Genomic DNA, 12,913 nt, shown 5'->3' on the forward strand with positions numbered 1-12,913 from the left:
CTTGGTGGAAATCAGCGAGGAATAAAAGCGATAGGGAGCAGCAGAGTGAAGAGAGAGATCCATCCTGTGGTGGGGGAAAGAAAAGGAGCGGAGGAGAGTACATTTTTTTTATTTGAAGCAGGCCAACTGAGATGAAAGGAGTGACTGAAAAGGATGGAGAACGAATGACAGACTCAAAGTAACAGAAATGAAAAGCGCACAGAGCTGCTCATCTGCTCTTTTTTTCACTTGGAGCTACTGTAGGAGGGTTGAAAGAGAAAAATATAATGACCAGAAAAGTGGGCACCATCATGTAAATCTGCCCTAATGTTCAGGGGTGCAATCAAAGCCTCTCAGCATCTTAGCATCTCATTTTTGTCGTTCCATACTGTGATTTCATTTTATCCCATTCCCTGAGCTGAACAATAAATGGTTTACACTGCAAATAGGTCCCTCAATTTAAACTACACCCACAGTGAATGTTGGTTCCAGCAGAGAGCACATGGAAACGACCCCTTCAGGGAGGAAGATGAATTTAAATGTTTGCAGGATACAGTGGTTTGCGCAAAGCTCAATTTCAGTGTAAGAAATAAGGGAAGATTCACCGTTAAGAACCTGACAAACAAGCTGTCTGTGCAGCACTGCGGGTATCAAATGTGTGATGCTGAGTAAGAGTGCTGATGTATGTGGTAAAAAAGAAAAAAGAAGCTGGACAGTGAGTGGAATAGTTAATCTGGAAGGCTGCGATTGAATATCTTAAAAAGTTATTCGAGCACCGTGTCATCAAAGTGGAAAAAATTCTTAATTTATCATTTAATTCTGATGTACAGCGTGTCGTTTTAAAGTGTGTGTGTGTGTGTGATCCTGCAGGCTACAGTGCAGAGGCCCAGCTTAGACTATCAGGAGTGAGAATGAGCTGCAGATAACAGCGAGGATTCAAAGACTTGTCATGAATTCAAATACGTTTTGACGCCTTGCCTTTGAAGGCGATTTGCTTTATTCATAATTTCTATCAGATATGGTTTTCCTCAAAATATTGGACGTTTCATTCTGTATTATGTACATTGGCAAACGCTATTAGATCTCTCTTTCCTGTCAGACACAACATGTCAAGTGGGTTTCACATACATACTGTAACACCTCCCATCTGTCTTTCAAAGGGTCTTTTATGGTTTGACGTACTCTGGGGAGGGGATGGGGCTTCCTGGCAGACCCCTTCCTCTGCAGACAGGAAGTTTTTTTTTGAGCCAAAGGCACTCAGGAAGCTCTACTGACAGCCTGTAGGGAAAAGTATGACTCAAAAACCCACAGCAGGGGCAGAGGAAGAGACTGGAGATTGCCACACAACATGCATCAACCTCGAAATCAGTCAGTAATAAAATAACAGATGATTATGTCCTTAATTAAAGGCATAGGCCTATGTGAAATACAACTGAGAGGTGGTAGAAGTATGGGAAAGAGAGGAAGATGGTGAGGGGGTAGAAAATAATAAATTGTGTCTTTTCAAGATGTGAGAAGGGTAATGAAATTTCCTTCACTTACCATCTGTGCCAAAGTGATTGCTAAAGATGTAATTGAAGACATTAGTCTACTCCAACCACTTAAATGGAAAATGATAGGCTACATGTTCAGTTTTTTTTTTAATGAAACTAATAAGGTGGGAGTCCATGGTGAATCAATGAATGATGGGTTTGATCCCTACTCAAATATCTCGCTCGCCCACCTTTCCTGTGACTCTCTGCTCCCTGTTATCTAATGATTCCCCGTCTTCTTTTGCTTTATTCTTTGTTCAATTTCAAACATCACACCTCTTATTCTCATATCATGAGAATTTATGAGAATCTTAAAAGGGTTTTCTATGGAGTTTTTCCTCAGTCGATGTGAGGGTCTAAGGGCAGAGGATGTTGTTGTGATGCCATGTAAGCCCTTTGAGACAAACTGTTACATACAAATAAAATTGCCTTGCCTTGCCTTATCCATGTACCACAGGCAAATGCAAACAGTAATCAACTTTAAACACAAAGAATCAGCTCAATTTTTAATAACAGGCCCCCACCTGTTGTCACCAAAATATATAGCCTAATGTCAGTGACAGAATTAAACAGTTAATATTATGAAATTATGTGCAAAAAAAGTGTGGAAAGTTGTCAAACTCTATGTCAATGTGAATGTGTACAAGAGTGAACGTCTAATTTTATAGTGCCTTTAATAAAAGGTAATCTGCTGATTAATTATAGCTATCTGCTATTTTTTTGTCAATGCTATAACTTACAGTATCTACTCATCGAGCTAGCCTATATTAGTCAAACTCAAAGACGGTTTATAAACCATTTATTGAATATCTTTGGCTAACTTTACATATCAAATGACTGAAACATGTGACAATGCGAAAGTGGTTACTCCCACTCATACTGATTTAAACCGGGAAGTACTGTTTTAAAAACACATACCGTTGTTCTGAAGGTATTCATACGATCCCCAATGACTTTTCCAACCACCTGAGTGAGACGGTATAGTCCTCTGAATGGTTTTTTGGCTGATTTCCAAACGTACACCGGTGTTTATGACAAAGATGGCGGCCTCGCGGTGTTACACTAATTATGACCCTGACTAAATACAGAAGAGGTTTGTGTTAACACCAATCCATTTAAATGTCATATGATAAAACGCATGTTTTTAAAAACAAGAACAAACAAACATTTACTAAATAAAAATAAATTAAGTAAGTGCGGATATGGCTGCTTGCAAGTCGTACTCTTGTATAAAGGTCAGAATCGGACGGGTTATGTGTAACACAGGAAGTCATACAGAGTCGGAACCGTCTATGGTCGGAACCTTGGCTACAGGTAAAAACCAAACCAAACCGTATTTATTGTGCATGATCAAAATATTTTAAATTAAGGTGATTAGAAGATTTTTACCGTTGAGAGATTGGTGCATTTTGATGGCCCTTTGTTTTCAAACATAACCACATGCAACTATGTATGTAAAAGAGAAATCAACGGGCTAAGTTACCTAACATTGCTAGCGCAGCACAAGTAGACAGACGCAGAGATGAGCTACCTGGCGAATATAGTGAAGCATAAATAAATAAATAAAAAGACAATATTTTCCTCAGGACTCAGGAGGTAACAGTTTTCAAAAAAAGTAGATATTGGTTTGACTTACTCAAAGTGACTGATAATGTTACATCATATTCATAACTGCTCTGAGTAGCCTAGATTAGCAGTTTGTATGCCATAACTCAAAAGTTAATCATCTTTCCCAGTCTTAAAGCTGTGGCTGTCACCATTTTTGTCAATGCTGATCAAAATACACTAAGAATGGTTTAAAACCCTTTCCAGTGCGAGTGCATCTTAATTTCCCCATTCAGGCCACACTCTAGATTTATTACAGTGTAAGGGTTGGTTCAACTAGAAAGTGTGCACTGCATCTGAACCTTAACTAAATTATACATAAAAGCTCTGACATTTTACTATAATTTCTGTTTGCAAATGCTTGTTTTCAGTGTTTGGTATCTGTTATTTGTCCTGCAATATCTGATTGGCATTTTGACTTTTATTTAGAAAAAAAAGAAAAGGCTTAGAAAAAAAGCATCATAGTGTTTTATACATAACTTGTAAGTGAATTCCAGTGAAAGTCACTTGTGTCTTCTTAAGCTGAGCTAGTTTTAAAATAGTAATGACTGGTTCAGTCACACTCACTGCAGGGCAAAAATCTGTGCAGAAATGCACTTACACTCACATCGTTACTTAGGCTATTTGAAATGATAAACAGATGAACGCCTGCCACTGTGCTGACAGTTGGACCACAGGGAGGACGAGGAGGCGATTGAATCTGTGACATGGATGACACGCCTCATATAAAATCAAAACCCTGGTGAGCTCACTGCAGAGTACAGGCTATAGAGCACAACACTGAAACCCAGCCTTTACCCAGTGCACACCCAGACACACAGAGAGCAGAGGAGAAGAGAGGAAGAAGAGGGGGAGGGGGATGGTGATCCTACAAAGCTGAAAACAGGAATCTAATGAGAGATCAGCTGAGACTGAACACTTGTCATCTGTCATCGAGTGGACTGATCGCTGTCCAAGGTGCTGAAACACTCACACAGACACACACACCTCTCTTCCCTTCTCTCTCTCTCTCTCTCTCTCTTACAAAGAAACCTACTGTAGGATGTCGATGAATGAATGCCCCCCCACCACCACCACCACCACCACTAGTGATTCCCTCCTGCTGTGAAGAGCAGCACAGTAGCTGTGATAATGACCCTGTCCAACCCCGTCTGTACTAGTGGACCAGCAATTACCCCAAAGGTATGACAAAGAAGATATGACCCCCCACCTCCAACCTCCTCCTCAATAATCAATGGCATCAGCTCAGTCAATAGAAATCATCTGGCCTCTTGCCCTTATGAGTAAAAAGGAAACACGCTGTTAAACAATGGCTGGAAATATCAAGCGAAATCACTGTGATGTATTTATCTGGTGTGGTTAATAGTCAGTGATAATTATATAATATTCCCATAATGGCTTAGAGCTTAAGTGGGATTTCTATGTGCAGGGTAACATCAAACATCCAACAGTAAGACATCATTGTAACTATAAGAAGTTGTTAATCTGAAAGTCCGTTTTTCTTTTTCTTTTTTTTTGTATTCTAGTGTCTTGAGGCTGGATTAAGTCATGTTGTCTATTCTAAATATGTTCTTTAGTGATGAAGAGACATATATATATATAAAAAAAAAGGAGCATTGGTACATCAGAGCGCAGCGCTGATCCAACAGGGGCTTCCCCCAACTTTTTACGCAAGCAGGAGCAGGACCCGCTGCCCATCTCCCATCATCCCGTCTGACGTGAACCAAACCCGGACACACCACCTCACAGCGTGCGCTACTACGTTTCTATAGATGCCCACAGAAATCCTGCAGGTTGAAGAAGATCTCCTACCTCTAAACGTAACTTTGGCGATCCGGTCACCTTTTCCCCGAAGGTGAGCGGCCGTCTTCAGGTGAACCATTAGAGCCATCATTGGTCCACGCTGACAGTGGGGGAGTATTTCTACTCCACGCAGATGAAACTTGAGCCACGCAATCTGTGCTTAACGGTCTTTAAGTGAGCCTCTCCTTGCGTCTGGATTCGCTGGACCCAGAGATGGTTTTTCCGTACGGGCAGCATGTAAAATACTTTATATGATGTGTTACCTCGCAGCAGCAGCAACAACAACAACAAAATAAAACAGAGATTTAAAGGCAGACTCCAGTGAACATTGTCCTCCTGCTCTGTGCTCCTCCGTGGCTGCTGCCGGTCTATCGCGCATCTCTCCGAGCTGGCACTTTGGTTTTTACTCTGCTCGTTGTGCAGGAAGGGCGGGTGGGGGGTTGGGGGGTGGCAGCGGCTGGGGTGGGGGTGGGGGTGGGGGGGCTTCAGCTTCAGCGAGGGGATGGTGGATGGTGGATGCTCTCATTTTTTAAAAGATCAGACCAACTCTGGGATTTGAGGGATTTCACTGCCTCCTTTCCCCCCTCTGTAAAATCCTTCTTTACAGCCATGCTTACAATAAGTGTGCCATCACAGATTCACATTATTTACCCTCATTATATAGGCTATTAATATTCATTTAGATTATTCCAAAACAAGTAGTAGGCCAATTGATCTTTTACCGTATCTTACAAATGCAGATTTTAATTTTTAATACTATAGTTTTGTAAATGGGAAGTTAACATTGTACGCCTTTGTCTGGTCCTATTTTGAGTATTATTTGATCGGACTATGACGACTAATTAAAAGAGTTGTAGGATTTGATTTTATTCTTAATACACCAGATGAGATGCTGTGTGAATACGGTTGCCAGGCAACTCATTTTATACCCCTCTGGTCTCAGGTGCAGATGGCTGTGGGTCAGGGGTCCGGTGAAATAATCTTTGCCAGTTGTTGGTCCCTGTGTGGTGCAGGGCAGTGGTCCTACTTTCAGCTTTGGTTAAAAAAAACAACTGCAGTGGCTGTGTTTTACCTGCTGGCTGGCAGACGCTGAAAGAGCGGCAGGTGGGCAGCTGTGCCAGGGCATTTAAAAAACAGAGTCCAGGTGCCTGTCACCTTCTTTTCTTTTCTAAGAGAAAGGATAAAGAATAATTGATTCACCAGATGTTAAATTTCCTCTAATGAAAGCAGTGGCACATTTAGCTTAAAGTGAGCAGGCTCTCTAAGGACACTGACTTTCAGAAAAGAGTCAGATAATCCTCTTAGAGTAACTTCTGCACTAAAAATGCATATACTCTTTGACAACGTCTGACACTTCAACACGTACATTCAGCTCCTGTGTCACTGCAGTTTAATCTCAATGGGTTAGATTTCATAGAAAAAAACTAATCTGAAGCCCTGAATTAAAATTCTCCAAGGACAGTTCCCCCTTGAAGCTTTCTGTTTGTGTTTACTGGACTGGTCTAAGGCTGTTAAGTTTAATAGTTTCCTTTCTTTCAGCTCTCCCAGGGCATTAAGGAATGATGCGAAGACAATGGACGACAAGAGCGGGTGCACCAATTCATCATCTCTTTATACGAGAGCTGCAGATACCCCAAGGAAGAGCCCCAGTGGATGTGAAAGGTATAAATAACCCAACAGCATAATGTAACGCCTTCAGTGTAGAGGGATGAGCAAATAAAACTAATGAAAGAAGTGGGACACGCTGGTGCTTTTACACCGTTCAAACACAACTGGACAGCCAGTCTAAGTCCATATAGTGTAACAGATGAGCCGGTCTCTTTCATCACAAGGTTTAAAAAGACTCTTCGCTCGGGGGAATTAAAGCAGGACCTGACATAAATGACCTCAGGCATGTCTGTAACAAGACGGGACACATTGTACTTATATATTGAGCTGGCTGAGGAGCAATACATGTAACCCTTTCCCTCCCCCTGTGTGTGTGTCAGTGTCTATGCACATTTGCAGCGAGAGAAAGAGACAGCTATCTGCTTCAACAAAATTTTTGCTTTTTTTTTTTTTTTTTTTTAGTCCAAAAATGTCTAATGCTCTTTTTTGCTGACTCATGCACTTGAGAGATGCTGCAGTAGTGTTGGTGTGTGTGCATGTGTGTGTGCGTCTTTGTGAGAGAGAGAGAGAGAGGGGGAGACTGGCTACTGGAGACTCAATCAGCAACAGTAATGAGTTTATGGAGTTGAAGTTCGAAAGCACAGATCATAAACAACAAACACTTTATTGGCCTCTAGGGGCCATGAAGATGATCATTGACACGTTTATTGATTTTGTGCTATAAATCATTATTCCACAAAGAACATGCAACCATTTGGAGATCATCATTCTTAAATAATCTATAAATAATAAATCATCAGTATTCATTATGTGGCAGAATTTCCATTCATAGCCCATATACTGTATATGTCCCACGTCTGTTTCCTTTTTCTTTCAAATCCATTTATTAATTCGGTTGATGAACAGGTGATGACTGAAATCTTTCTCTCAGTGCAGATGAGCAGCTGAGCCAACAGAGGGAGATGTTGGTCTGGGAAAAAAACCACCTCCACATAATCAAATACAGAAATCACTACTTCTGGATAGATATAAATAAATAAATGAACAATATCCTAAGACCATGTTTATATACATTGTCAGATACGCTCTAATTCTTCCAGTTTGAATGAGAAAATGACCTCCGAGCTATGAAGATTTTCTGTAATTGACCATCTGTCACGTCGCTGCTGGTCTTATGGGGGGGTTAGCTGTTTTACTGTAATAGAAAGGTCAAGAGGTTTCACCGCTAAGGCCTAGAGGATCTCCTGAAGAGCTCCCATCATCTGATAGAAGAAGAATAATAATTAAAAAAAAGTCCCTCAAATATTTCTACTGCTGAAAATTCACAGCATGTGATAGTGTCCACTGGTAAAGAGACCAGAATGAAGAGAAAGCAACAATGTTCATTTGTGTTTGATTTTGAAAATTAACAGAAATGTGATGGATACAAAACCATGTGCCATATAGCAGAATTTATTATTTAGCATTATTTATTATTATGTGTGATTTATTATTGGGCTTATTGGAGCACAAGATTAGATAAATACATGAATTAATATATATATTAATAGATAATATTAGACATATTAGTGTACTGTGTATCCATCTTAACTACATCATATAACCACACAATAGGCACAAAGCTTTCAACTGTTATCCTATATTTAAAACATATGGCTGGTTGCTCCATCTAGTGGTAAAATAATTTATTTGGAAAATGGATGTAACTGTGAACTTTGTCTCTACAGATTAGATCATATATTGGAGTCTTGGCCCCCAGCTCTGTTCTCTCACACCTGGAGCAGTGGTGGTGTCATGGAAAAGTAAAGTGGATCAGGTCTGCAGGATTAACACTGGAACAGGACTAGACAGGTGAGACTGCAAGGGGATTTGTTACAGAGGCAGGAAAGAAAGAAATTGCGATAAAAACACATGACATGTAAACAAATCAAGGAAGCATTCAAGGACTGTTGAAAAGCTCAGATCTGTACTAAGACTACACCCTGCCAGCCCGTCTTCTCAGACTCCACCTGCTCCCAGGCCTCGGTTCAGGATGAAGTCAGTGTCGCTCCCTGAAGAGGGAGACATTTTGTCAGGGTTTCATGAATCCAAAGTCAAAGAGCAACACTGCAAGCAGTTTATAAGGTCTAAGAAGTAGGCTGTTGTTGAAGAATACACTATATTTGAGGAGGATAAGCTCAGAACAACTTCTCAGTCTACACTTGTATAGACAGGGCTTTGCTTTGCTCTTTAAAAGCTGTTTTTTTTTCTTTCTTCTTTTTACTTCATCACACATTAAGATCTGAAAATCAATCAGTTTTTTCAAATAATCACCGGGAGTGGCGTGTGGATATTGCACCTTTGGTCTCTGAGGATTTTTTTTTTTTCTTTTTTTTTTTTTTTCTCGAAGTTCACTTTTTATGCAAAGAAGCTGCAAGTTTACCGTGAAGCCAGTTGTCCCATCGGAAGAGGGGAGGGGAGGGCTGGTGTGTCCCAGCCCTCTGCATCCAGCTGGTGCGTCGCTCCGCTGCAGTAGCGCGCCACACTCACTATGGCTTTAGCCGCAAGCAGGACGCTCTTGGCGCTATTCGTTACGTTTTGCGCACCGGGATGCGGATGGGCAGGTAAAAATGAGTTATTTCACTTTTTTTCCCCTCCTGAGCAGGTGCACGGTTTTGTACTCGTACATTATTAATTATTTGATAAGTGCTGGGGTTCTTGTTGCTTTCTCCTCTGAATCAGCTTGATTGACAAGACACTGCAGTTATAATGCCTTTAAATATATATATATTTTTTACTAGATGCTATTATTTTGAAAGGAGAGAAAAGTGTGTCTCTGTGCGTGCATATGCATCACTATGAGCGCAACACTTAAGACGTTTCTTAACTCTCAATTATTGCATATATGAATTTTCACAAGGGTGAAATAGATTAATTGCAGCTATTTAGATTGCATTGGAGTATTTAATTTAGAGTGTGCAGTTTGATTCATGGTTTGCAGATGTGTCAGAGTTGAGTAATTACAGAAAATATGGGCTTGGACACTATTTTCACTGTTGTGACTTTATGGGGGGAAACTATGATGCTGGAGACTTAGCAGCAGTCATGGAACAAGTCCTTACCTCATACAGTAGACACATCCATGAGTGGCTGTGATCAGCAATTAGGTGGATGATCAGAAATATCAGGCTACATCAGGAGATGTGGTGTGAAGAAGAGAAAAGCTGTTTTATGCCAAACTGGTGACTGTATCTGGCTGATGGTGGTGATAAATGACCTGCATTTGAAATTCATTTTCATGGGAGAATGGCTGTGGAATGGGGCTCAAGTTTTCTGTCTGTTTCACTTCCTCTGCTTTGCATCAGCCAGCTCTCAGGAATGGCTGAATTAGGTCAAAAATGAACGAAAAAATACTTCCAGCCCACAAGAATATGCAACCTGCTTCAGGGTTCTGATGGTGCAGACACACACAGGAATTTATCACAAAAAAAAAAAACTCTGCACGTCAAGGCAGTGATAAATCAAATACACATAGCGTTTCAGTTTTTTTTAAACAAGCTGAGACTTTGCAAACCACAGTAGCACATATGTTTTTAAAGTTTAAGTACTGTTTGTGAAATCAATTTTCAGGGAAAGAAGCCCACGTCATCCAGACAGTAAAAATATCCAAAATAACAAAAGTGCCATTAGGGCTGGGGAGGTTTTTTGGACGGGAGTAAGCAAATCCTTCTGGCTGAATTTAAGGACCAGACTTTTTATTTTTTTTGACATGCTCATATTGTGTCAGTTGATCTGTTAGTTTCTATATGCCCCCCCCCAACCCCTTTCGACTGTAAGCACTTAGTGTATGAGGTCATTACTTTCTGAGAATATAGACAGCTGCTATTTGTTGTGGGTTTTTCCTCTTGGTGGTTTTCTTTTTTTTCCATCTTTTGGGAAGTATTTTCAGAGCAGTCATGCACTTTTCCTTTTTTTTCCTTCCCTGCAACACCCAGCTACACATCCATCCACTTCCATACATTCACACCTGGGAGCTACTTAGCACAACCACAGTTCACTGCTGCAGGCCACTGAGCAGCGCTAGCGGAGCACTTGGGAGTTAAATGCCTTCCTCTTGGGCATTTTGACAGTAGTTGTTAAGAGAGAGCAGAGTGTTACTCATTAACTTTCTCTCACATGTCATCAGTTTGTCAGTCTCAAATTTTTCAGAGCAGCGGATGAAATTGGTCTCGTGGGAGTATCTGGACACCAAGGCAGGAGCAGTGCAAATAAAGAGAACAGAAAACGCAGTGTATTTTGGATCATAAATGATGCCAACTTCTTCCATGCAGCCCACAGCTCATCAACTCCTGGAAAGTGAGGAGTGTGGAGAGTAATTGGGATAGAGAGTGAGGGGAAAGAGGGAATCATGTCCTTGCAGGCCAGTGGAATTTAATTTCTCTGCTCCACTTAACAAGCTGGAATTCTGCAGGAACAACGACACGACAGATTTTACCGAAAGCTGGAATTTTGTTAACTTCAGCTTTTTTTGCCTTGGAAAATAAATAGATATCTACATACATTATTTAATATTTTCCAGAGTACTAGCTTTGATCACTTGACTCAGCTGCTTCACCCACTTGTAGCTTGGCTGCCTGTCAAACCTGCCAGCGATGGCATGTCTAGTGTCATGATGTCATTTCTTGACGCGGTTTGAGTTGTTTAAACAAGTACCACCTGGGCTTATGAGCACACTTGTCACAGCACAGTAAATGTCAGCATACTAAATGTATCGCAGGAAGATGTAGCATAAACTAACAGTGTAATATGTCAGTCTTCATGTGGGAAATCTGTGAGTTTTTGACCACCAACACTGAAGTGACACATGCTATAAACGTCACGTATGTGAGTCTGTAACCCCTCCCAAGCTAAACAATTACTCACTCCAGACTACTGCTGTAATTAAAATGCTCTCATGCTCCTGTTAAATCAGGCTTAACATCCCGTAATTGTGGCTGCAGCTTTAAGAGCTGCAACTCAAGTAATCAGAAGGTTAGCGGTTTGATCCCCGGCTCCTCCAGTTTGCACATCGATGTGTCCATGGGCAAGACACTTGACCCAAATTACCCCCGATGATGACTGCTCCTTGGTGCATGAGTGTGTGAATGTGTAAATGGGGTTTGAGTGGTTGATAAGAGAAGAAAAGAGCTGTTTAAGTGCAGCCAATTCGCTATAATACAATAACAACAATCTAGTTTGACAGTCTGGGGATTGATGTGCAGGAGTGTGAGGAGGGCAACAGCCATCTATGGTTATGGTCCCAGTCTGGTGTGTCGGCTTTATGACAGAATTGATTACTGGTGGAGAGAGTTTACTGAAGGTCAGAGGGGAGAGGGGTTTTTAGACTGACAGAGGTGCTACCAAGAATTCTGTCGCCCCGGGCAAGATCTGACACAAACCACCCACCACCCCCCACCTTGATGGGTCTGTGCTCACAGGAGGAAACGCTTTACCTAAACAAGTCTCATATGTCCAATTAGATAAGAAAACTCATACCACTCTCATGTATGTTTACCAAAGACAGTTAGTTTAACATAAAGACTGGAAACGGCTCTGTCAAGGTGAAGAAATCCCATGACCGGCATCTCTAACACTCAGTAATGCCAAACAAACAAGATGTGTTTCCAGCCTTTAGCCAAGTTTAAAGTCTCCTGGGTTGATATTGAACCGACAGTTGTGAATTAATTTGAAGGAGGGGTTTCACACCAATCACTTTGCACCAAAGGTATCTAGCCACGAGTTTACTCATCCAGGTCTATAAGTGTTTGTTTTTTTTGCCTACAGTGCAATAAGGGAGAATGGAAACGTGTTTGTGGTAGCATATCTCTATAAATTTAATTGCAGAATAAATGTTCCAGTTCCTCATGATAATCCATAGAAGACGCTTTTTTTTTCTTTTTATGGACGGTTTCCTCGGCAGAAAGTCATTCCAATAAAAATAGTCGACTGTGTCTTCTGTGGATTATCCAGACTAACTGGAACATTGTTTCTGGGCACATAGACTAATTCTGTTGATTTATGTAATGTCATTTTTCAGCATCGTGAGCACCACAGGCAAACTTTCTATTTTCTATTCCCCCATTTTATTTTGGTATTCGGGTTGCAAGAGCTGACACTCAAAACCTGGACAAATAAAACCAAAACTATCTGCACTGTGGACTTGTGGTGACTGGGGAAATGTGCTTTTCTTATTTTCCCATTTTTTCTTTTTTCTGGGTAGTTTGAATTCTCTAATCCGAAAATGCAGCTCAATTTGACCATTTCAAGTTTCTTTTATTTATTTTTTTCTTGTCAATCAGGCGCATTAGATAGAAAAACAGGAACATGTAGTATTACTAATACCAGCAGAGAAACATGTCATGTTGAAT

The 12,913-nt window shown here is 40.8% G+C and overlaps 2 protein-coding genes across 3 annotated transcripts in view; one reads left to right on the forward strand and one right to left on the reverse strand.

The window, feature by feature from the left end:
- Nucleotides 1–5,007, reverse strand: part of otofa (otoferlin a) — a gene marked incomplete at both ends in the record, with an annotated part of 73,322 nt that extends 68,315 nt beyond the window's left edge. Inside the window, one exon of the mRNA XM_084000588.1 lies at nucleotides 4,929–5,007. Within this exon, the coding sequence (XP_083856714.1) occupies nucleotides 4,929–5,007 (79 nt within the window). The remainder of the gene's footprint in view (nucleotides 1–4,928) is intronic.
- A 4,043-nt stretch (nucleotides 5,008–9,050) lies between these two features.
- fndc1 (fibronectin type III domain containing 1) overlaps nucleotides 9,051–12,913 on the forward strand; it is a 35,655-nt gene continuing 31,792 nt past the window's right edge. For both annotated transcript variants that reach the window (XM_084000327.1, XM_084000328.1), the window contains exon 1: nucleotides 9,051–9,130. In XM_084000327.1, the coding sequence (XP_083856453.1) occupies nucleotides 9,058–9,130 (73 nt within the window). In that variant the 5' untranslated portion in view covers nucleotides 9,051–9,057. The remainder of the gene's footprint in view (nucleotides 9,131–12,913) is intronic.

Source organism: Trachurus trachurus, assembly GCF_905171665.1.
Source record: "Trachurus trachurus genome assembly, chromosome: 24".
In the NCBI taxonomy this organism is placed as follows: Eukaryota; Metazoa; Chordata; class Actinopteri; order Carangiformes; family Carangidae; genus Trachurus; species Trachurus trachurus.